Source organism: Ictidomys tridecemlineatus, chromosome 11 (assembly GCF_052094955.1).
Source record: "Ictidomys tridecemlineatus isolate mIctTri1 chromosome 11, mIctTri1.hap1, whole genome shotgun sequence".
In the NCBI taxonomy this organism is placed as follows: Eukaryota; Metazoa; Chordata; class Mammalia; order Rodentia; family Sciuridae; genus Ictidomys; species Ictidomys tridecemlineatus.
In genome coordinates, this window is record NC_135487.1 from 7,213,463 (window position 1) to 7,239,607 (window position 26,145).

General features: G+C 40.7%; 1 protein-coding gene across 1 annotated transcript in view; it reads right to left on the reverse strand.

Moving 5' to 3' along the window:
- The window catches only part of Mtor (mechanistic target of rapamycin kinase), a 123,897-nt gene that overhangs the window by 72,429 nt on the left and 25,323 nt on the right, over nt 1-26,145 (reverse strand). Inside the window, exons 20-28 of the mRNA XM_005317451.5 lie at nt 17,339-17,425; nt 14,479-14,646; nt 13,899-14,011; nt 12,940-13,102; nt 11,825-11,917; nt 11,029-11,175; nt 7,153-7,295; nt 4,009-4,171; nt 3,727-3,872 (exon numbers count right to left, since the gene is read on the reverse strand). Coding sequence (XP_005317508.1) covers nt 3,727-3,872; nt 4,009-4,171; nt 7,153-7,295; nt 11,029-11,175; nt 11,825-11,917; nt 12,940-13,102; nt 13,899-14,011; nt 14,479-14,646; nt 17,339-17,425 — 1,223 coding nt within the window. The remainder of the gene's footprint in view (nt 1-3,726; nt 3,873-4,008; nt 4,172-7,152; nt 7,296-11,028; nt 11,176-11,824; nt 11,918-12,939; nt 13,103-13,898; nt 14,012-14,478; nt 14,647-17,338; nt 17,426-26,145) is intronic.

Here is a 26,145-nt window from a genome sequence, read left to right on the forward strand (position 1 = left end):
GGAAAAGGGGGACCGGGAATGAAGTTTGGTAGCAGAGCACTTACCCAGCGTGCACCAGGTTCTGGGTTCAATCCCTTACTACAACACGTGTGCATACCAAAGAGGGAGCACTGAGAAAGAGACTCTGAGTTTGTTTCAGAATTCAGGGAAACTAGGGAGGAGCAGGAGGAAGCCAAAACAGAAAAGGCAAGGGACACAAAGGGCAGCAACTGACTAACCTGCACAGAAGACACCACTTCTAATCAGCTTCAAAATATTTTGCAAACAAACACTCCTAATTAAAAATACAGAAAGGAAAATTATTTTTAACCTTAAGAGGTATCAAGTAATGTTAACCTTTGGGAAGTCGTTTTTCCTTTCTCAAAAGAATTGTCCTCCTGAGCCAGTCAGTCAGGATAAGCTACGCCATGTCTCTTATTCAATATTTTTTTTTTAAAAAGTGTCACATTTTTTTTTTGAGAGAGAGAGAGAGAGAGAGAGAGAGAGAGAGAGGGAATTTTTTAATATTTATTTTTTAGTTTTCGGCAGACACAACATCTTTGTTTGTATGTGGTGCTGAGGATCGAACCTGGACCACACGCATGCCAGGCGAGCGCGCTACTGCTTGAGCCACATCCCCAGCCCTCAATATTTTTTCTTATACCTATAGTCCTTTGATTGTTGGGGGCCTAATTCATCCTAGAAACCAGAACCTTGGGGATTTCCAAACAAATAAAATGAGCAGAGAAGAACTACACTGGAGTAGGGCTTCCCATGAGACAGACATTAAAATAGAAACTTTCTCAGGCATGCAGGAGAATCTTGGGTTGCTAAAGACCATATGCTTAAGAAAAAGAAGAGGTTTAAAGGAGTAGAGAGAGCAAGATACTCATGGTAGGAGGCGCTAGTAATTGCCTTCCTCATCATCTATATACTCCACAACTAAAAAAACCTCTGAGGCTTGTAACCTAAGTCAACTTCTGTGGTCTCCTTCATCCTTCTGAGAAACTGTGATCACAAAGAAAGCGGCAGAGGGAAAGGGTGAGCAGTGGTCAGATCTGCACAGAACGCCTCCTGCTGCTTCCCCAGTAGTGCAGATGCCAACAGCACCTCCTTTTCTCAGCACCTGTTCTGCTGCAGGTGATACTGAGGGTTCAACCTAACACTGTCCCTTACCTAAGAAGGAAGAGAACCACCAGGAGTCAAAAGCAAGCTCCATGTTGCCTCTGAAGGGAAAGCACTGTTGTTCTGAGCAGGTCCTTGAAGGTATGTGGGGAGGAGGCACACAGAACAGCACTGTGCAGAAGGCAGGGCACGTCAACCAAAGGCACGTCCTCATCATGAGCACCGGCCTGTTTTTTTGAGTTTTAATTTTGCAGATGTCTCAATCAGGAATATTTTTAAAAAGATGCTTACTCATCAGGAGCTGGGCAGTTAGTACTCTATTCTATGTAGGACAAAGAAGAAAGGCAGCCAGCAGACCCCACCTCATGCTCTGGCTAAGCCAAGAAGAGCCCCATAGTTACGAGTATGTATTTTCCAACAATTCAAGACCCCCTCAATCCACTGCTCCCCTAAGAAGCAATTATACTTACTGATGTATGTGAGCTTTAAGGACGTGGAAGTAGTTTATAGTTCTCAGTGTTAGTCTGGCTTGGGGACTGCATGTGGGATTTAATTTGTCCTGGAGCAAATAGGTAAATTGATCAACAGGTATACTGAACCAACGCAAAAGAACTATATCTATATCGCCAGCAAAGCACAATTTTTCAAAACAAGTACAAAAACTAAGAAACAGCTATACAAAGATGTTTTTGTTTAGGGTTACCTGTTTCAAATAGAAATTTAGGCAGATGATTCAAATATAGGTATTACAACAAACTCTAAAAGAATGAATACACTGATGAAAGGAATATAGGGTAGGAAAAATAGAGCAGTGGGGAAGGGCAATTAACTATTATTCCCTAAATATGTGTGAAGTCTGAAATATATTGGGGGTGGCTCTAAGTTCTCTAGCAGGAATTCAGCAGTTGAAGAGTACTGGGGTAGTATGGGCAGCTTCCCTGAAAGGAGCTTTGCCTAACATCGCTCCTCAAAGTCTTCTCCAGTAAAGATGAAGCAACAATCACAACAGTGTGCAATCACAACTGCACTTGGGAAAGGCAGTTTTACAGTGTCTTGACAAAAGCTGCATGCAAATGGAGACAAAACAGAAAGGTACTGGGGAGAATGGGAGACCAGCTGAAGGGAGGCAGGACTTGGAGCTGTGCTGAATCAGCTGAACTGGCCTGAGGGGATGGGAAAACTGGCTTTCCCTCAAAATAGAGATTAAAAAATAGTCAAGGCCTGGTATTCTGGCGCATGCCTAAAATCCCAGCGGCTTGGGAGGCTGAGGCAGGAGGATCTCAAGTTCAAAGCCAGACTCAGCAATTCAGTGAGGCTCTAAGCAACTCAGTGAGAGCCTGTCTCTAAATAAAATGAAAAAAAAAAAAAAAAAGCTGGGGATGTGGTTCAGTGGTTAAAATGCCCCAAGATCAATTTAATTTATAATGAATCTTGAGGATTTATTTTAAATTACATCAGCTTGAAAAGCTAAATGATCTTACTGAGGACGTTTAATCTGTATTAACTTTAATACTGCTTCTCAGCCTCAAATATGGGGAAAAACCAAGGGAGGATAAGGAGGTTTCAGGTGGGTCTCAGTTAGAAAAGGGTCAGTCTGAATATTAATACGAATCATTAGTTATGACGCTGAAGTTAACAAACCCAGTTACCATATTTTCTATCAGTTCTCACATGCGATTGCATGAGCTAGAGATGGGAGGAAGAGATGCAGATCTTCGTTTACTACTGTGCCTAATCTGACACTGAAGCATGCCTCCTGGTGGCCTGTTTATGACTGTCTCTAAGTTCTGCAATTCCACCTCTACTTTCTGGTCATGAGTAAGGTAGGGTGTTGAAAGCAACACTTTGCAGCATCTGTTCAAGACAAAACTAGTGGAGAACTCGGCTCCTCGACTACCCGTTCAATGGACTAGGCCCATGCTTGGCCAAGTCCTTCAGTCAGTGGACAAAATGATTAGCCAATGATTTTCCCTAAATTACCTGCAGCAAAATAAAGAACCATGTGAGTACTTCCATGAAGATAATTAGATCCAGAGTTGATATTCTTTGATAATCATTAAGGGAAGTGAATGGTTCTCTAGGAATTGAAGCTAATGTTTCAGACTCTTAACAATTTCATAACAGCAGAAAATTTATTCAACAACCTCTTTATTTCTATGCCCAGAAGACTCAAAACCATCATATGAGAGGAGAAAATTAATCAAATTAGGGGAAAAGACCATCAGATCTCAGACTCTGCTCTGCCTTTTATACTCACAGGATTCCCAAGAAGACCCAGGCGCCAGATTCAGTGGCCAAAACCTCCTGTGGCTGGCTTTTGAAGCCCAGGAGCCAGTACATTCTAATCCTGCCCAGAGAACGCAATCTAACCCAGACATCAAACCTATCTTTCCTAGGCTGCTGCAGTCATGGATTGCTTCTGGACTAACCCACCACATGGAGAAACAACAGGCTGGAAAAGGACGGGAACTCAGGTGGGAAGAGTCAACAGATGACAATTATGACGAGACTACCAGGGAGAGCTATCTGCAAGCACACGTCACTTAAATGTGCTGGCCACACAACAGATGCCACCCAGTGACTCCAGAGAGCAAGGGGAGCAGAGAGGTCATTATAGCCTACCTGATGAGAGACTCGAGTATGGCGGGGGTGGGACCTTTCTGGAACTCCAGTTCTTTATAGTGCAGTGCTTTGGCATATGCTCGGCACTTGGCAGCTCTCTCACCCAGAAGAACAATGCCATTGTCATCTCTCAGTGGCAGGGGGCCCTAAAGGAGAGCAAAATCCCACAGCATAGGAAAATGGCAGATGGGCACAAACAAGAATGGTCTGTGTGGAAGCATCTCTCCTCCCAGCAGCTGGCTCCCTGGTCAGTCTCCACTGGACAACGGGGAAGAGTCTCACCTTGTCACTGTGCTCCATGAATTCAGCCAAGTTTAAGAGGGTTTGTGTGACTTCAGCGATGTCTTGAGAGGTGAGGGCCAGTTCAATGCTTCTGATGAGCTCATCTTGCTGGTCTTCATTCAGTTCAGACCAGCAGGACACAAATGCAGCGTTGAAGAGATCCCTGAAAGTACAGGGGAGTACAGAAGGAAGCTGGAAACCCTTCCCGTTCCTCTGCCTAGTGCCACAAAGTCACAATCTGCTTCTGGTACTGTTGACCTGGTCATGTGGACCAGTGCTGTCTGACAGAACTTGCTGAAATGGCTGAAATCTTCCCTGAACGACACGGCAGCAGGCAGCTGTTAGGTGCTAAGAGGATAAACTGAGGTATGAGTAACTGGAAAACAAAATTTAAAATTTTACTTAATTGTAATTAAACTAAAATAACCACACATAACTAGTGACTGCTCTGTCCTACAGTGCAGGTAAAGATACTGTGACAAATGGGATACATGGGAAGGTGGGATGGAAAAGCCTGTCTTCACAGGCATGTTCCTTGGCAGTTTCTGTACCCTTCCTCTTTCACCGGAAGGGAAGAACAGAAGCAGACTCCTAACACAAGTAACATTACACATTTAGAAAACAATATTCTCAAATGATTCTTGGGATATTTTTTTCTTTTTTAATACCAGGGATTAACCCAGCTGTGCTTAACCACTGAGCCACATCCCTGCCTCACCCCTTTTTTTAATTTAAAATTTTTTAATTTTTAGTTATACATAATAGAATTATTTTGACAGACTACACATACATAAAGTATAACTCAGTCTATTAGGTTCCCACTTTTGTGGTTATACATAATTCCCTAGTCCTTTTTTTATATTATATATTTTTTTAAATTTTTTATTTTTTTTAAAGAGAAAGAGAGAATTTTAATATTTATTTTTTAGTTATTGGCGAACACAACATCTTTGTTTGTCTGTGGTGCTGAGGATCAAACCTGGGCCGCACACATGCCAGACGAGTGCGCTACCGCTTGAGCCACATCCCCAGCCCCTATATTTTATTTTTTAAAAAATAAATATTTTTTAAGTTTTAGGAGGACACAATATCTTTATTTTACATTTATGTGGTGCTGAGGATCGAACCCAGTGCCTCGTGCATGCTAGGTGAGCACTCTACTGCTGAGCCACAAACCCAGCCCCCCAAAAAGAATTTTTAATAAACCAAATCTTTCATAGCTGTTTCAAGATTTGCTATTTAAAGTATTTCCCCTGTACATCATTAAAGTTCTGGGTGGAGACAAGACTTGCTCAGTAAACTGAGTATCAAAGATCAGAAGTATGCTATACTAATGTCAGGATTTTTGCTAATAGTAGTAGAGCTTCACAGGAATCTGGGCACAGACATACACATCTATGCACCTGCATAGCAGGTCCAGTGTTAAAAATCCTTCTGGGATGCTGGGCCCACAGCACATGGGTGGAACATGTCTTAGCACTGCACTTGGGTGGAACATGTTTTAGCATGTGTAAGGACCTGGGTTTAATCCCTAAGACCAGAAAGATTTAAAAAAAAAAGTGAAATGACATTTTCCCAGAAAATTCTATTTTCCAAAGATGTTTGCAGCAGTATCTTCTACTCCTTCTGCTTTTCTATAATCTTGCTACTCCCCTAGCAAAAGATGGTATCTAAGTATCCATACCTTGAGGCTGTGTTGACCTTTGTGACTGCCTTGAGGCAGAAATGACACTACGGGATTTTCAAGGCTAGGTTGTAGAAACAACATGCACTTTAACTTCATTCTCTTGAGGAACTTACTCTTGAGCCTAGACATCTTCTGTGGGAAAGCCCACATGACCCACAGAACTACTGATCCACACGAAAAGGACCTAAGGCCCTCTGCCAGAGCTGAGTTCCCAGTCAGGAGCCCCAGCATGCCAGACATGCAAGTGGACATCCTGAAGGTGGACCTTCCAGTCCCAGTTAAACCAACTTTGCTGACACCAGGTGGGGCTGAGACATGCTGTCTCAAGTGCTCCTGAATTTCAGATTCATGAGCAAAATAAATGACTTGTTTTATTGTTTGTTTTTTGAGACAGGATCTCCCTATGTTACCCAGGCTGGCTTTGAACCTGTGATCCTCCTGCCTTTACCTCTGAAGTTGCTAGGATTATAGGCCTGCACCACAGTGCCTGACATATTTTTATGACCCTTTTTTTTTTTTTGTAGGATTGAGGATCAAACCCAGGGTCTCCCTTATGCCAAGGAAATGCTTACCACTGAGCTGCAATCTTTTTGCTTCATTATGAGATGATGGCTTTGTATCTACTTGCTATTACATATTAAAAATTTAAGGTCAGGGGCTAGGGAAATAGTTCAGTTGGTAGAGTACTTGCCTTGCATGCAGAAGGCCCTGTGTTCAGTCCCCAGCACCAAAAAGAGTTAAGGTCAGTGGGTATACTTTTAGAATTCAATGAAAAAAAATTTTTTTTTTAGCTGGGTGCAGTGGCGCATGCCTGTAATCCCAGCGGCTCAGGAGGCTGAGGCGGGAGGATTGTAAGTTTAAAGCCAGCTTCAGCAACAATGAAGTGCTAAGCAACTCAGTGAGACCTTGTCTCTAAATAAAATACAAAAGAGAGCTGGGGATGTGGCTCAGTGACTGAGTGACCCTAAGTTCAATCTCCAGTACCCACCTACTTCCCCCCAAAAACAACCAAACAAAATTTGAAACTCAAAAGAAGTCCCATACTACAATTAGTCTCGTATAAAATAAGAAATAAACTAACTTTCCTGATCTAGATCAGAATCCACAATTTCTGCATCTGTTTTGTGATAACTATAATGCAGCAATCAATAATTAGAATATCATTAGTAATGGAGATAGGTTACTTTCAACTATTACAGAGTTGTTTTCGGAGTTTTAAATGTAATTAAGTTCAAGAAAAGGAATTTATCTGTGGTTTATTAGTAAGATTAAGCTTGATGCTTTTCCTGTAATGTGAACTTGTTCAACTGCCTTTTCTTTTTTGTTCCACAATTAGCCAAGTTAAAAAAATACTATCCCTTTTATTATTACTTGTAATAAAAACCAAGTCACTTTCTCTGTGCTGATCCTTTTATCCCAATGGGAACCCAGGCAGAGGAGAGCTGGACCCACTGTACCTGGCCATGGGGTTGTAGGCCTGTGCCAGGGCCCAGCACGAGCGCAGGGAGGGCGAGGAGGAGTCCTTCAGCAACTCCAGGCTCAGCCGTCTCAGCCATTCCAGCCAGTCATCTTTGGAGACCCTCCTGGCAGCTCCCCAGGCCTGTGAGCCCAAAGGTGACAACAGAAACCATCAGTCTCCAAGGGCCCATTGTAAAGAGCCCTCATTCACTTGATAATTATTCTATTATTTTGATTTATAAAATTATACCTCTCATGATGAAATTCCACCAGAGCACAAATACAAAAGAGTAATATTTAATTAAAAGGCACAAAGCAAAAGCAGCAACCTCTGGAATACACCACATGACAGAAAAGGCCTGTTTTATAACTAGCTTGTGCTACACTCTGACACCAAAGCAGAGAGCTCTATGGAAGCAGAATGGACAGGGAGTGTCATACGCAGGTGTGTTCAACAAGCCTAATGGCCTCTAGTGGCGCATGGAGGAAGCTGGGCACTCTGCAATGTAATGAATTTGTAACTTTGCTTGGCACAGCTGGCTAGGTACAGTGCCTATTTCTCTGCAGTTAAAAATACCCAGCTGGGATCCTGGTCCTGCCACTCAGCAGTTGCACCACCCTGAGAAAAACACATATGTTGTGTGGAGCCTCAGGCTTCCTTATTTAGGAACAACGTATGCAGAGGTAAGCCAGGAAAGATGAACAAAAGTGGTAACTACTATCAAAATAACATCCATCTGAACTGCCCTGGCCCTAACTAGAAGCCCTACCTTCCTCTTCTAAGCCCTTTCCAGCAGAATAGACATGTCCATCCTCTCTTAACTGGGGAAGTCATGTCAGTTAGTGCAGCAGTCTGTAAACTGGACCAGTAAATCATCGAGGGAGTGAAAGAACCCCTATGTGCTACACCACCAAACATCAACAACTTGACCAATGGGATAAACTGGAGATCTGCTTCTTCTCAAGACTTACCAATGGATGATGCCACATAAACTAGTAATTTTTGTCAAAACAAACTGAACTAAAGTATCACAAGAGGCAAACCAAAATATTACACTGACTGAACATACAATGAGAATCCCTGAATAAGGAGAAGTAAGACTAGATACCAAAGACCTCTGAAACCGGCTAGGTGACACAGAAACATTGAATCCTTTTCTGTTCTCAGATTCGGGTTGCTTAACCACAAATTGGTCTGTGTGCAGCTGTACTGTGAAACAGCACTTAAAAAGTTGAACCCAAACAAGGAAGTAGTATGAATTTCTTTCTCTAAAGACATGAGGTTGGGCCTTGGGAAACAAAGGTGACTTAATACAGTGGTTAAGAGAGTGGTCTCTGGAATTGTCCAGGTCAGATCTGGAATCCTGGCTCCACCATTTACTAGTTGACAAATTGGGCAAATTATTTAACCTCTCAATGCCTCAAAGTATAATCTGTAAAACGGAGACAGTAATGACAGTACCTAACTCAGGGGGTTATTGTAAAAATTCAATGTCAATGGTTAAATACATGAAATGCTCACAACATTACCTGACACATGGAAAACTGTCAACAAATGTCAGTTGTTGCTACTGCTGCTCTCATTACTGCTGTTGCTACTACTTGATAAATGGCAGCCAACAGGTCTTCAAAAATCAAACTTAATGGGCGACTGCACCGTCTATCACACAGGCCAAATCCCACGTGTGGGCCTTTCCTCCCTGCGCCTCTGACTTCTCCAGGTTCTATAATAACTGTAAACTCCAGCCAGGTTCCTCTTGCCACCCACCCAATGCTCATGCCTCCTCTGGGGTGCTGGTCCATGATCATGGGCAATGCCAACTTATTCCTTGTGAAGGAGAGGCCAGATAGACTATCAAATGACAGCAGAGCTGCTGGAAATCCTACAGCCCATCTTGAGATATACACAAATGGTATTGTTTTCTGTACTGTGTAAAACCACTATTAGCATAGACAACAGAACAGTAACTAAGGTGGCAAATGTTATTTTGAAAGCTGGTTAAAGAGATAACTATTCCAATCTCTGATCATCTTTACATGAGGGTTATGTGGAACACAATTTACTTTTTGATGAAATGGATTCAATAATCAGCTGTGGAGAATTCTGCTTAGGGTTTTAGAACTTGATCTATTCTCTCAGGTGAAGTAAACTACAATCTTTCATTTGTCTGGCATGATTTATGCTTATTTTCCAAGTCCTGGGTAGAAAGCCATACTTCCTGAAAGCACATGTCTATAGTCCCAACTACCTGGGAGGCTTAGCTAGGAGGATATCTTGAGCTCAAGTATTCAAGACAAGCCTGAGCAACAAAACAGCAAGACCTCATGTTAAAAAAAAAAAAAAAAAAAAGGAGAGTGGGGAAGCAACTCCCTGAAAGTGAGCCAGAATATTGGGGGAATCTGCTAAAAGAGAACAAAGCTTCCTAAAGCAGGCGGACACCTACCTGGAACAACATTCTGAACTTAGGCAGGCTGAAAACATCTGTGTGGAAATGTGTAAACTGGCTTCCTTGCCTGCCCACCCCTCGAATGTGAGGTGTCAACAGGTGGCCTCAAAAATTGCCTGGGAATGCCAGGTGACTGATGACCTGCAAGTCTCAATTAGCAGTTAGGAAATTCCCATGGGAAAAGCAGCATCCCTCTGACCCAGCAATATTTGACCACTTTCAGCTTAAATTAGCAAGCATTTCCTAGTGGGGTCACCTGACATTGTGTGGGTAGACTCTGACACAAGATCAGTAGAACACCTGCCATGTTCCAAGGCTAGGTGTGAGCACACACACACATGCACACAAGACTGTGTTCCAATCTTTCTGGGCTTGGCCAAAAGAAGAGGATGAGTCAGCTGGGACATAGGCTTGCCCAGTTTTTTATTTCTCTCTGTGCGTGCACATGAAGAGTAGCTGTTGTATCAGGTTCTAATAAATGAAGAATAATAACACGTTAAAAATATAAACTGGAACTGCCTGCAGTCTCCAGAGGCACTAAAGACTAATGCAAAATGTGGAAAATAAGCAACATGGGGTATTTATTTAAAAGTTGGTGAAGTAACTATGATTACTCTGCTCAGATTCACTAGAAATGCTATGAGACTGCCTGCTTTCAAGTGGACAGCCAATGACACACAGGTGAAAAGCTGGCCACACCCTGGCTTTGGACAGCAAAGACAAGTCAGTACTTAACCTGCAAAAATATAAAATCTCACTACTCAAAGCAGCACCATGTTGCCTGAGAACCTGTTAGAACTACAGAGTATCAGGCCTGACTTCAGACAATCTGCATCAATGTAAGCATTAAAAAATATATATATTGGAACTTTGAGGTGTTCTACCATTGAGTTATATCCCTAGCATATTTTCAGATTTTATTTTGAAACAGGGTCTCACTAAGTTGCCCAGGCTGGCCTTGAAATTGTGATCCTCCTGCCTCAGCCTCCTGAGTAGCTGGGATTACAGCTGTGTGCTACCACACTTGGCAAGAGTAAGCATTTTAACAAGATCTTCAACAACTGATAAGCCCAATGAAATTGAGAAGTTAGCAAAGCTTTGCTTTAAAGAGCCTGCATCAGTCTTAGTGCTAATTATGGGACTCACCAGCTTTGTTCTATTCATGTAAAAAATAAGAGTGTTATTTGCAAAAGATTTTACTGCTGAAGTTTCAAGGGAGCACAAAAGGATATTTGGTTTTCCGCTTTTCCTCTATTAAAAAATATGATGAGCTTGATATCTGGATAAAGACAAAACAGCCTAAGTACTGGGAAAATGCTGGGTTAGTTCCTGGGTGATTTAAACTTCAGAGAGCAAGAGCTGAAAGCTTTGAACTAGAGGGATAAAGACAGCCGTCTTTCACAAGTCCTCTGGAAGCAATGGACCTGCCTTCTGAAGGTTGATGGTGCTGACGTGCAGTTTCTTCATGGGTCCTGTTTCTACTGGTCCACTAGCCAACGCATCTCCTTGGCCACTCCTCAGCATTCGATGCTGGTAAATCAAAGGGTCCTCCTCTTCATCTGCAAGGGTGTATCCCTGCAAACAGATTTACAAAAAATTCCTGCAATTCCTTTAGAGGTTGTCAGTGTAGAAAACAAGCATAAACCTTGGGAGATCAGACATTCTGGAAGAGGCAGGGTTTTAACAAGCAGTAAAAGGTTGCATGTATGGACAAAGTGAGCCGCAGGTGGATCAAGTTTCCCAAGACAGACCATTTTTTGTTGGTCACTCCTGGTCACCAGCAAGCTCTCACTAAAGTAGTATGGGCATGCAACCATGCAACTGGCAAAATAAAACAACTGTGAGCCGGGAAAAGGTGATGACATGTTTAGAGCAAAGGTGGCAAACAGCCTGCCCAGTTTTTGTACAGCCTGAGAACTATGAAGAGATTTCACAGTATCAAATGGTTGAAAAAATAAAAACAAAAAATTAATACTTTATAATACATGAAGATTGTAAGAGAATAAAAGTCTGGTGTCTGTAAAGTCTTTCCATAATGCAATCAGCTCACGTGGCTTATGGCTGCTTTCAGGTTGCAGTGGCGGAGCCGAGCAGCTCAATAGATACCGTGTCTACCAAGAAAGTATGCCAATCCTGGTTCAGAGTTAAAAAGCTAGACATGCTCATTAGCTAAGAGGACAAGAATGCCAATGAGGAAGACAAAGCAGAATGGAAGTGTGTTCACCTTGACGATTCTGCAGATGAGCACGTCATAGCGCTGATGGTTGATTCGGTGTCGCACCAGAACTTTGTTCACCATTGGAATGAAAATTTGGTACTATAACAGGAGTGGAAAGAAATCAAAAAACATTACTTTGGAGGGTGGAAAGAAAAGAATATATTACACAATTACAGGATAGCTATTTCTGCTGGGTGTTCTACAGAACCCTTTATACTACACCAATCCACAGCCTCGTCTTCCATCTGGCTTCCTGAAATAGCTTTTCCCAGATTTCTGTTTCTACCCTTGTCCCCATAGCCTATTTTTCCACCCAACATTGAGTAATCATTTCAAAATATTAAGTCAATCATATTTTTCCTGTGTTCAAAATCCCCCAAAGACTTCTGGTCTTGCTCAGAGTAAAAGCCACTTACAATGGGCCACAATAGTGTCTGCATGCTAGTAGGCAGCAGCATCACCAGGAAGGCTTGAAACTAGAGACTGCTGGGCACCACAGTCGGAGTTTGATTCAGCAGGTCTGGGTTAGGCTGAAACTCTGCATACCTAAAAAGTTTCCTGGCAGGTGGATGCTGATATTGCTTGTGCATGGACCACATTTTGGACCTGTTTCTAGTCTTCCTACCCACCTGCCTCATCTCTATGACCTCAGATCCAAGCCTTCCTCCTGTCCCCTCCTGAAGTCATGCTGCTCTCCAGCTGTGCTTGCTGCCAGCTCTTCTTGCAGGCATTAGCCTGGGCATCTGCTGCTGACTCTGGGACTGACCATTACTGTATTTAGGTCTCTAGACATCCTCCCTAGCTACACTGAGTAACAGCATTTCCCCTGCTTTCACCCATCACTCTTATGAGACAAAATGGGTTTCCTTGCTTTGCTTCATTGGAATGTGAGCATTAGGAGAGCAAGACTTTGTTTTATCATGTTATTTCTAGAATGCCACTTAGCCCACACAGGTGGCTTAATACATATTTGATGAACAAATGAAGAACAATAACAAAAAAGCAAATAGTTCTGTTTTTTGAAGGTGCTTAGGACCTACAAGACTAAATAAATGGAGAAGCTCAGACAAAGTCTTTCTCTTGAAAGAAGAGCACTTGTTTGTTCAGGACTCCTGTCTTACCTTCTTCCCCAGCTGAAAAACAAGTGAAGACAACGTGTCCATGGCTGTGGAACGCAGCTCTGGGCTCTGGTCCAGTGTACGAACAATCGGGTGAATGATCCGGGAGGCATAGTCAGTGAAATCCAGGGACTCCGTCAGGCGGTCCACTGTCTCCAATGCCGCCCTACAGCATCGGGAGCATACAGGGGATTGCTACACACAACCCAGAGGAAGACAAGTACCTGAGCTCCCTTAACAATCAGCACTGAATAAATGGGAAACAAGGGCTTCTGGGGTACATGAGTGACATGGATCCAACACATGCTGCAGTGGGACAGAGACAATTAGGACTTCCATAAATCTAGGACAATTCTGGACTAAAATAATGAAGGTTGAAAGTCTGAAAAGAAAAAAAGGGAAAGAAAGAAAGATGGCCTGGACATTTGCAGGTAAATGGATGGGGTTAGAGAAGATAATGCTAAGTTAGCCAATCCCAAAAACCCAAATGTCGAATGTTTCCTCTGATTTAAGGAGGCTGATTCATAACGGGGTAGGGAGAGGGAGCATGGGAGGAATAGAATAGACGAACTCTAGATAGGGCAGAGTTGTTGAAGGAGAAGGGAGGGAGCATGGGGTTATAAATGATGGTGGAATGTGAGGATCATTATTATCCAAAGTACATGTATAAAAACACGAATTGGTGTGAATATACTTCGTATACAACCAGAGATATGAAAAACTGTGCTCTATATGTGTAATAAGAATTGTAATGAATTCTGCTATCATATATAAATTAAAAAAGAAAGCAGGAAAGAAAGAAAGAAAGAAAGAAAGAAAGAAAGAAAGAAAGAAAGAAAGAAAGAAAGAAAGAAAGGAAGGAAGAAAGAAGGAAGGAATACCTGGGAACATAAGAAAAGGACATTTTCTATAAAACACCAAAAAAGCTTAATGATTGTTGGTCCTCAAGGGCAGGTGCTTACTTTCGAGATGGCAGTGGAACTTCAGGGGCATCAAACAGCTTCACGATGGGAGGCAACAACAAATGCAGATAGTCATCCAGGTTGGCACCAAATAGCTGGATTGCTGCCAACAACTGCAAGAGGGAGTAAGAGCACAGCAGAGAACGAGTAGAGTCAGGTGTTAGGCAGCCAAGCACAAGATGGGGCAGTGTGATGCTAAGTCAGAGCTCTGGGGGACTCTACCAAGCCATCTTGAGCCACTCTGAGCTATATTCTTTTGGTGATCCCTTCCCAATTTTATTTGCTTTCATATCACTTTGCCTTCTGTGCTTATTTCAATTGATAAGAAATAGAGAAAACTTGTCTGGGATAAAATATTTACCAAGAACAACCCTAAGAGGAGACAGAACTTAAGGATAATTAAGAGGGAATGGCAAACTTGGTGTAAACTGCCAACGGGCAGCATCAGTTGTCAGTGTTCTTGATTTGGTCTTATGGAGTGAACATTGACTTGTCACACAAGACGATCTCACTTCTCAGTTGATCTTCCAAGGATTCTGAGGAAGCTGGACATGTCCCTGGAGGATCCCAGGCTGCTCACCTTGATGGAGACGATGCGGCCTGGGCTGTTGTCATGCATGAAGACGCGCAGCATGTGCGGGATCAGTTGGGGCAGATATAGCTTAAATTCACCCCCAAGAGCTACCACAATTTGCTCAATGAGAAGAATGATTGTGCTCTGGATGGAAGTGTTCATCACCCAGAATTCCTAGAGAGAGGAAGAGAAAGAAGAACAGTCAAATGTCTCCCTGCTGAAATGTGAATGCAGAACTAAGATGGCCAAAAAGAAGCGAGTATGGTCTGCCCCAGAGGAACTCCGCCCTCCTCTCACTGGGGCTTAGATAGCCTACTGTCTGTCAGCTGGAGAAATGAAACCACACTTCTCCAGGGCTCCCTCACTCTCCTGTGTTGTTCACACTATACCTTTTTCCTAGAAACCCATTTCTTGCTCAGCTCAGTCCCATCTGTCTGTTGAGCACCGGCTGAGCCTTGCTTCTTCTGTGAAGGCATTCCTCTTCCTCTGCCATTTGGGTCACTTTACACTCCTTCTTTAAGCACCTGTCAAACTCAACGTGCTTCACACCCTCTCCTACTAGACTGTAGGACAACTCCAGGCAAGAAGCCATTAAAGTTCACCTCTGTATCCCCAGAACCCGCTAAAACACCTTGGATACTATAGCCACTCAAACGCATGCTTACAAAATGAACAGATGACTAAATCTCACTCATTCTAAGAGCTCCAAAGTGACACAGGGTGGACTACTTTGGCATCACCTGATCTTTACCAGAGGGCAGAGTTCCAGTGTTATTGACATTTCCTATCCTTCCTGGAATTACATTTTGCTAGATAGCATCTGATATCTATCCCCAAAACCTATCCATTAGGCCTGGATAGTGCCAAAAAATGAACACTTTTAACATCCATGGAATTATAATTCACAGACATTACTAAAACAAAAATTTGGCCAATGGGTCACAGATCTTGCCTTGGAAATTCAAGGCAGACTGGCTTAAGTCCCTAAGAAAAGCTGTCATTTTAAATCAACTCAAAAAGAATAGTGCCAACTGCCTTCTTTAAAACCTCCAGAGTAGGAGCGTTAACGAAAACAGAAACCCTCCTAATGATGGAAACACATGAATATTAATACTCTTGGGTCCCTAAATAATTCAGGGTAGAAGTCAATAAAAATAAGGATAACTTCTCAGACAAAAGGTTTTAGAGAAGGATAAAATATTTTTAGTGGGCTGGGATGTATGTAGCTCAGCCATGGAGTGGTTGCCTACATGTGCGAGTCCCTGGGCTCAAACTCTAGTACTGCAAGAAAAAAAATTTTAAAGAAGCATTAACAATTTAGAAAATAAAACCCAGACAAGAAGAGGCTGGTAAAACTCTCTCCCTCTCTCTGCTGGGAAAGAAGTATTCTGAGAAAGCTTTGTTCACTTTAGATAAGAAGCTTTGCTAAAGAAACACCGCAGACCTTCAGGCCCCTTGGTTGGTGCGGGGCTCATTCGCTCGGCTGCACTCTGCCTTCTTCAGAGAGAGCCCACCTACCCGCAGCCGCATCATCACAAGCTCCTCACAGGTTCTCTACTCAAAGGCCAGCAGCCTGTGGGGGGATGTCGGCTGGATCACTGTTCACAGAATGTTCTCTTCCCGGGCTCAGGGGAGCTCATTAAAATGCCCAGGATCAACAGCCAAAGGGGGAGCCCAGCTACACCTTCTCTACCCAGGACAGAGTGGAAGCTATATCTTGCAGCTGTGAGGCTTTTGGCCTCAAATTCTGTTTTGGTCAGATGTCTTTTTGGGGGAGTGAGTCAAAGATCACTTCAGCTCCCCACCATGAGTACACTGCTTCCTCTGTGTCTCTCCTCCCACTAAGACCACCCACTAAGCTTTTTAGTATTCAGCCTCTATATTCCCAGTACAGAGGCCTCAGTGGTAGGAGCAGCTTTTAAGGATTTATACATGCAGGAGTTCTGCTCTGAGAGCTAGGTGCTAGGAGTTTCATTTAGAAAGACAGCCATTTTGATTCTGGCCCTGCTGCATCCTCCAAGGTAACTAAATAGGAGGGAAGGACAGAAACCATTGTCCACCTCTGTCCAACGCAACTTTCCCAACAGAAATATTTATATTACGCAGAACAGCAGGGAAAAGGATCTTGCTGGAAGGGCCTGTCTCCTGATACCTGCCTAATGCCTGCCATAAATGACCCCAGCCCAGCCCTCAGCAGTAGTCTCACGTTTTTCCTTTTGCAACCCAGGGTTGCTCTACCACTGAGCTATATCCCCAGCCCTTTTTATTTTTATTTTTTTTAATTTTGAGACAGGATTTAAGTTGTCCAAGTCCAACTAGAACTTGTGATCCTCTCGCCCTGACTTCCTGGATAGCTGGGATTACTGGCGTACACCACTATGCCTGGCTGGCAATACTCATGCTTTTGGAGAGCAGGGCAGAGCTTCACCTTGTTCCTTAGTGCCTGACAGGAGACTGTGGTATTTAACATCCCTAGGAAAACCCAATCCCAGTCCCCTCTTTATGCCGTGGTTTTATGGGCAGTAAGAAGAGGGCTTTTCTGGGAATAGAAAAGCATTGTTGTGATATTAAAACAAAATTGCTTTGTTATGTGTGAGGCCAGTAATTCAAGAATATCTCTGTCAGAACAATTACTTTGGGATTCCTCCTCGGACTTCACATCTTGTACTCACGTAGTGGAGCCAGGAGCCTGGAGCGACAGCCCCTCCTCCTCCCCAAAATGCAGTGGGCTACTCTGCTCTACTTTTTATACTTGAGCTGTAACAGCTCCACAATGACCAATGAAAAGAATGTGTATGTCACCCAAACTTGCGTCTGAGCTTCCCTTGACCCAAACACGGAGGAACAGGCAGCAACTTCTACTCACTCTCATGAGGGTGACGATTTCATCCATATAAGGCCTGATGTGGCTCTTCACAAAAGACACCAGCATTCCCAGCTGCTGGAACAGAAACTGAAAGAGAAAAGAGGTTGGCAAGTTGGCACCAGGAGGGGTGCAGAACTCCCAGGCTTGCCCTGGGTCTACATGAACAAATGAAGACCACTGTGGCTTGCTCTCTGCACCACCTCATCTACTGAAATTATGCTCTAAAGACCAGACTTAAACCCCTAGATGGTGACAGTTGTGGGCCTTTGCACAGCAGGCCAGCTGGTTACTGCATGACAGGGACTCTTGGCCAGGCCAGCTAATTTGAGTCACTTTGTCACTTATTAGCTTTGCAACCATCATTTAACCTTCCTGTGCCCAACCCGTTCACTTGGAAAACAAGATAACTTGTAAGCAGGAAGATGCCGCAAAGCACCGGAATGGGGACCTGAACCCTGCTCAGTGCCCAAGGAATGCCAGCTAACATGGAAGGATTTCTAGAGTCACTAGAGACCAAAAATGGCCACTGAAATTTAATCATCCATAAACATTTCTTTTGTCTATTTTGCCTTAATTTATTGTCATCTACTTTTCTAAATTAAATATAGTTTACTCTTGATTATGGGTATTACAACTCATTTACAGTAATTAACTCATCAATTAATTAATTGTGTCTCTAAGAAACTAAGACAAAATAGCAAGCAAACTTGGGGAAGGGCTAGTTAAGGAGACTGTTCAGGTTGGTACTCTGCAACTGTAAGGAGGACCGAGGAAAATCATTACTTCCCAGGTTAAAGACCTGTCTTCAAGGTATAGATTTTTATTTTATGCTCTTCAGATAATGCTACATGTCAATATTAAGTCACAAATCATTCTAAAACTCCCTCTCCCCAAACTTTACAGTCCTGTATGCCATTTACAAGGATAACATATATATATATGTAATTTATACATATTATAAACACATGTATATTTTCACTCCTATTGACATTGTAAAACTTGAGTCAGTTGAGGATAAATAAAAAGTATTCAATCCTCAGCATCATATAAAAATAAATTAATTAATTAAGGCAAAAAACAAAAATAAAATACAAAAACAAATAATATACACGAGTATTAGATTATTAAGCTTGAATCCTTTCACATAAAGCCAGACTTTCAAAGGGCTACATATGAATAGAAATCATAATTAACAAAATCTGTTCAATGGGCAAAGGAGACAGAGAAATGTGTCAGTTTGGAAGTGGGGTCCCGGTGGAAGACACCTCCTCTGAGAGATGATGACCTTAGGCTTCCTTTCACATGGGTCTATTTTAACTACCTATGTGGCTTGGGAAACTTTAAACCAGCCAAACAACTTCAGGTTCTCCCAGATCACTTCACAAAAGCAAAAGCACATTTTCCCCTCTCTGGAGAGATGCAGCTTCAGAGTAGATGCTCTAGTATTGCTTCACAGGCCCCAAATTATCAAACACAAGGAAACAGACCACTGCCAAGCGTTGACTCAGAAGAAACAAGAGCAACAGAACTAGGCCCATCAAGGATTTTTATATACAATGGCATTAATTAGCAGAAAAGTACAAAGTGAGTCTGTTAAAAATGTTCATAGGAGTAAAAATGAGAAGGAAAAAATGTAGGTAAGGAACAAAATACTACCAAAAAATATTAGGCATATTTGAAAAAACCTACTATAACTTCAGAATAAAATGCAGTTGAAATAAAAAACTCAAAGGCAGGTTAAAAAAAGACACAATAGATTGGGTTGTAGTTCAGTGGTAGAGTGCTTGCCTAGCACTTGTGGGGCACTGGGTTCAATCCCCAGCGCCACATGAAAATAAATAAATTAAAAAAATAAAAGTATTGCATCTATCTGCAACTAAAAAAAAAAAAAAAAAAAAAAAGACATAGACCCTGGGCATGATGGTGTGCAACTGTAATCCTAGCAATTTGAGAGGCTGAGCAGGAGGATCACAAGTTTGAGGCCAGCCACAGCAACTCAGCAAGGCCGTAAGCAATTTAGTGAGACAATGCCTCAAAACCAAGAAGTCTAGGCGTGTAGTTCAGTGGTAAAGTGCCACTGGGTTGTATCCCCAGTACTGCAAATAAATAAATAAAATTTTTAAAAATAATTTAAAACACACAGCAAAAGAATTAGTGAACAAAATTGTGAATTTAAATATCCAGAAAATATTTATAAGAATCATAGATGGAAAATATGGACAAGAAACCAATAAACACTAAGATCACATGTCTTATACATTTCTAGTCAGAATTCTTGAAGAAAAATACAGAAAGGTAGAAGTCCAGTTTCTTTTTTCTTTTTTTTTTTAGAGAGAGAGAGAGAGAGAGAGAGAGAGAGAGAGAGAGAGAGAGAGAGAGAATTTTTTAAATATTTATTTTTGTTTTAGTTTTCAGTGGACACAACATCTTTGTTTGTATGTGGTGGTAAGAATCGAACCCGGGCCGCACGCATGCCAGGCAAGCGCGCTACCGCTTGAGCCACATTCCCAGCCCAGAAGTCCAGTTTCTTAAGAATTGACAAAATACACCAATCCTAAAGAAGCAGGAAGCCCTGAGTCTCCTGCAGGGTATTATAAGGACACTTCCTCTAGATGCACAACAGCAACATTGCAGAATGACAAAAGCAGTGAGGAGACTGGTACGATCTCCAAAGAGGGACCATATGAACAGAACCTCATTTCTCAGCTGTGACAAAAGGAGTCAGTAAACACTGGGAGACTAACTGCAGCTATAGGAGGGTCCAGAGCCACATTCTCAGCTAAGCCAAGATTTTAAAAGAGGGTCAAATGAAGACTTTCAGAAAAGCCAGAGACTTTACTTCAATGAATACACACAAAAGGAATCTGCCTTGGGAAGAAGGAAAACAGTCTTAGGAGCAAGCACTGAGGTGGAGGACAAAATGTGGTCAGGAAGGGACAAATGTGAATGGATATAAACAGACTCTGCAATGATGTTTAATTTGGCGGTGAAAAAATAATACTAGACAATAACATAAGAGAGAAGGAAGATGGTTTGAGTAATTATTCAAAGTTTTATACTGTTCATGGAAAGGACGGAAACATTGATTAATTTTACACTTTGTGCAAATCAAAATTTTAAGGGCAAAAAAGATAAATGTTAGATCTATTCCTCATACTAGGACATAGTCCAAAGAGCTCAAAGATCTAAATGCAGAAAACAAAGCCAATCGACTACAAGAAGAAAGATATAGATGAAAATGATGTGTGTCCAGCACTTCTCATGATAGGATTATTATAAATAACAAAAGACTGAAACACACACATACACCCATCAACAGGGACTGGTTAAACAGGCATGGCATGGCATGGTATGGTTCAGCTCACACAATGAAGTGCCATGTAACTGCAGAAAGGAAATTCTCAACACAAGGCTCTGGCATGAACTCCAAGATATGCCATTACGTGAAAAAAAGTAAGGTTCAGAAACGGTGTTTATAGCATGTTACCTTCTGAGTAAAAAAGATGCAGAAAGACATTTCCTTATATTTTAAAAAATACACAGTGAAAAGGTAAATTTTAAAACTGACTAAAATGATTCTCTTAGGGGGAAATGTAGAAGGCAGAACGATGATACTCCAAAGATGTCCACACCCTAGTCCCTGAGACCCTCACATGGCAAAGGGTCTCCTAAAGACATGGTAAAGGTTCAGGTCCTTGAGATGGGAGATCATTCTGGATTATCCAGATGGGCCCAATCTAATTACAATTACAGGAGTCCTTATAAGCAGCAGGTGGCACTGGTTGGAGGGAAAGATCTGGTGACAGAAGAAGGCTCAGAGAAAGTAAGTTTGCTGACTCTGAAGATGGAAGAAAGGGGAAAGGAACACAGCTGGCCTCCATAAGCTGGAAAAAGCAAGGGGATGGATTTGTCCCTGGTGCTTCCAGACAGGAACATCACCTGACTGACACCTAGAGAACTATGTGGGACTTGAGATTTACAGAGCCCTAAATAAATCTGTGTTGTTTTGAGTCACTAAATTTGTGCTAATTTGTTACAGTAGTCCTAAGATATAATACAGGAAGGAAGAAACAAGGTACAAGATCTTGCTAGATATCTCATTTACAGTTGTGACTTTGGAAATGTGCTAATGTTTTTTGAATAGCTAAAATAAAAGTTAAATTCAAGAAAACTAATCTAAAAATTGAAAATAAACAATTGTTTAAGTACAAACCAAGATGGTTGCACACTTACTCAAAGAACGATTTCAAGTGATTTTAAACACAGTATTTTGGTTGTATATTCCTAGTGGGTCAAATACTAAGAAGGATGATGCCAAAATGCAAAACAAGTCTTAAATTGTATTCAGTAATCTTTTTTGTTCTTCCTCTCCTCCAGTACTAGGTATTGAACCCAGGGGTGTTCTGTCAGTGAGTTCCATTCCCAGACCTTTTTAATTTTCTAAAAATTGAGATGGGGTCTTGCTAAATTACCCAGGTTGGCTTTAAGATCATGGGCTCCAGTGATCCTTCTGCCTCAGCTTCACAAGTAGCTGGAGCTACAGAAGCCTATCATTGTGCCCAGCTATGCTTTCAGTAATCTTATTGTTAATACTGAAATCGATCATTTACTATTTATATGTATGCAAAATATATATATATATATATATATATATATATATATATATATATATATATATATATATATATATATATATATATAGCTGGGCACAGTAGTGCACACCTGTAATCCCAGTGGCTAAGAGGGGTGAGGCAGGAAGTTTTCAAGTTCAAGGCCAGCCTCAGCTACTTAGGGAGTCCCTAAGCATCCACCACCCACAAACACTAAAACTCTAATGAGAAAGGCTCATGGGGGCGCCTGAACTCACTGATTACCCTTCCATGAGGAGCAACAGATCATCTAGAAAATATCTGTTCACTAAATGTTGAAGTAGGAGGTATACAGTACCATCCAATAAGTATTTCTTCCCCAAAAGAACAGAATATGAACCTAATCAGGTCTTTAAATCTAACCAGTTTATAGCAAGCCAGACCAAATGCAGATGGGAAATTCTATAAGTTAAATGACCTATATATAAAAACAATATGCATTGAAAAAAAGTGGAGGAAACGGGAAATAAAGAATTATACTGGGGCTGGGGATGTGGCTCAAGCGGTAGCGCGCTTGCCTGGCATGCGTGCGGCCCAGGTTTGATCCTCAGCACCACGTACAAACAAAGGTGTTGTGTCTGCCGAAAACTAAAAAATAAATATTAAAAAAAAAAAAAGAATTATACTAATTAAATGCCATGTGCAGACCTTATTTTGACTTTGATTTGAGTAAAGCAAAGATTTTTAAAAAATCATTTTAAGAAAATAGGAACATTTGAAGAAATGTTAATATTAAATGAAATTAAGGAATTATTGCTAATTTTGTAGGTATTGTAATTGTGTCTTGGTTGTAAGGGGATAAGTGATTATTGGTGAAATAACATGACGTCTGGAATTTGCTTTAAAATACTCCAGAAAGAGGCCTGGGGTTGTGGCTCAGCGGTAGAGCACTCGCCTCACACGGGTGAGACCCTGGGTTCGATCCTCAGCACCGCATAAAAATAAATAAACAAAATACAGATATTGTGCCCATGTATAACTAAAAAAAATATTTAAAAAAATACTCCAGAAAGAAAGAGTGTGGGGGGGGGGGGAGAGAGGGAGAGAGAGAGGGAGAGAGAGAGAGAGAAAGAGAGTCAAAGTGCTAATAACTGTTGATGGGCATAGAGAACCTAATAGGTTGTCTACTTTTGTTTATAAGTGAAATAATTTCATTACAAAATGTTTTAAAAAATTAAAAGCGGTCAATAAATAAAATCAGAAGATGAAATAAAAAAGAAAGCATTATGTGATATAGTAGAAATAAATCCAATTGTATCAGCAATCAAAATATGCTATTAGGCAAAATAAATTTTAAGATATTATTCAAGATAAAGAGGGTCATTTCATAATAATGAAATTAAATTTACTATGAAGATATAATTTTAATTTTGCATGCATATAATAATATAACCTTAAAAATACATAAAATTGGCTGAACTATGAGAAATTAATAAATCTACTACTAAAGAAGACTTTAAACTTACTTCTCTCAGTGACTGAAATTTGAGCTAACAGAAAACTAATAAGGATATAGAAGATTTGAACAAAGTATGTAATCAGTTCAGGCTAATAACATGCAGAATCCTATGCATAACAGTAGCCAATACATACTATCCCCACCCCACAGGAGACATGAAAAGCCATTATGTATGAGATCATTAAGGCAATTTTAGCAAACAGAGAATCATAAGCACAATGGAATTAAGTTAGAAATCAATACAAAAAGAGAAATTTAAAACCTTATAAATTTCTATGTAAAATATCCACTTCTAACTCACTCCAGGGTAAAAGAAACAAACCATAAATATTAGAAAATATTTCTGAACAAAAATGAAAATACATTATTATTATTCAGCAGTGAAAGAGAAATAAGCTACCAAAATACATTACAATATGGATGAACTTCAAAAGTACGATGTTAAGTGAAATAAGCTAGACACAATATCACATGTTCCATGATTCCAATTCTAAGGAATATGCAGGAAAGGCAAATCCATAGAGACAGGAAGCAGATCTGAGGTTGCCTAGGGATGGGATAAGCGTAGAAAATGAATGCAAACAAGCAGGAAGTTTTGGGTTGTGGCAAAAATTAGACTGTGTGATTATTGCTTAACTCTATAAATACACTAAGAATGTGAATTTTACATTTAACAAGGGTGAATTTTATGATATGTAAATTTTATCTTAGTAAAGTTTAAAAATGTTTTTGGAATGCAGCTAAGTAATACTTGAAGTTTATAATCCAAACAAATTGCATTAGAAAATAAGATTGACAATTAATGACCTAGAATTCCAACACAAGAATTTTTCTTAAAATGAAAAAAAAAAAAAAAAAAAAAAAAGAGCCACACATGGTGGCTCATGCCTGTAATTCCAGCGGCTTGGGAGGCTGAGGCAAGAGTATCACGAGTTCAAAGCCAGCCTAAGCAACTTAGTGAGATCCAAAGCAATTTAACCAGACCCTCTCTCAAAATAAAATATAAAAGGTCTGAGGATATAGCTCAGCTGGTAGAGGGCTTGCCTCATATGTATAAGGTCCTGGGTTCAATCCCCAGCACCACAAAAAAATTAAAAAAAAAAAAAAATTTAAAAAAGCAGAAAAAGAAGAAAGTAATAATAAAGAGCAGATTAATTAAATAGAAAATGAAGATACAAGAGATAAAATTAATAAAGGCAAAGTTTTTTCTCTGAAAAATAAAAAATACTAAGACAAATTTCTAAGAAGAAATTATAAGATATAAGAGTGACACCTATAATTCCAGTGACTCTGGATGCTGAGGCAGGAGGACTGCAAGTTCCAGGCTAGCCTCAGATACTAAGTGACACCCTATTTCAAAATAAAAAAAGGGCTGGTGATGTGCCTAATAGTTAAGTATTCTTTGGTTCAATCCCCAGTACAAAAAAAAAAAAAAAAAGAGCAAATGATGTCATGACAATAAATTCTCTCATTTAGAGAAAATTAAGTTTCCTAGAAATACGTGACCAAACTGTATCAAAAATTTCTATAAGAAAAAAAAAAACATGAAAAGTTAAATAGATCTCTGAATCTATAGTTTAAAAACAAGCCAGGCAAGGTGGTGCACACCCGCAATCAATCCCAGCTACTCAGAGGCTGAGGCAGAAGAATGACAAGGTTGAGGCCAATCTGGGCATCTATGGGACACTCTCTCAAAAGAAAATTTAAAAAAGGTTGGAAGTCCTCAGCACAGAAAAAAAAATTCTATTCAAGAACATAGGTGCAAAAATTCTAAACTAAATATCAGACATAAAATCAATATGTTAAAATATACATCATAACCTTGGTGGAATGCTTCAACATCAAATATATATCGATGTAATGCAACATATTAACACACTGAAAGAGAAAAACTAAATGATCATCATTGCAAATAGATAGAGAAAAGGCATTTGAGAGGCTGGGGGTATAGCCTCAGTTGTAGAGCACTTGCCTACCACGTGTGAGGCACTAGGTTTGATCTTCAACACCACATAAAAGTAAATAAAAAAAAAATAAAGGTATTGTGTCTATCTACAACTAAAACATTAATTAAAGGCATTTAGTAAATTCAATACCTATTTATGATAAAAACTCTTTGACAAACTAAGACTATGAATAAATGCTTATAACCCATATAAGGCCATCTACCTAAATCCTGCAGCAAATAGTATACTTAGAGGTGAAAGTTTAACAGGTGTCCTGTTAAGTATCCCTGGGTTCAAATAAGAAACAAGGTTCAAGATTTCCACTAGCACCGCATCTAATCAACAGTGCAGCAGAGGTCTGAGGAATGCATAAGGAAAAGTAATAAATGATTTACTGATTAAAATGAAAACAACCAAACTACCCCTTCTCCCTGTTTCTTTTCCTTCCTTTGTTTTTTCAGACTATATGATTATCTAGAGTAAAAATTTTGGAGAATCTATAAGTGAATTATTAGAATTAACAAGAATTTAATGAGGTCAGGTGGGTACAATGGTGCACACCTATAATCTCAATGACTCAGGAGGCTGAGACAGGAGGATTAAAGGTTGCTTTGGAGATTTAGTGAAATTCTATTTCTAAAAAGGAAGAAGGGCTGGGGTTGTAGCTCAGTGGTGGAGTGTCTGTGGGTTCTGTGCCCAGTACCATAAACTAAAACAAAAACAGGGGCTGGGGCTGTAGCTCAGTTGCATAGT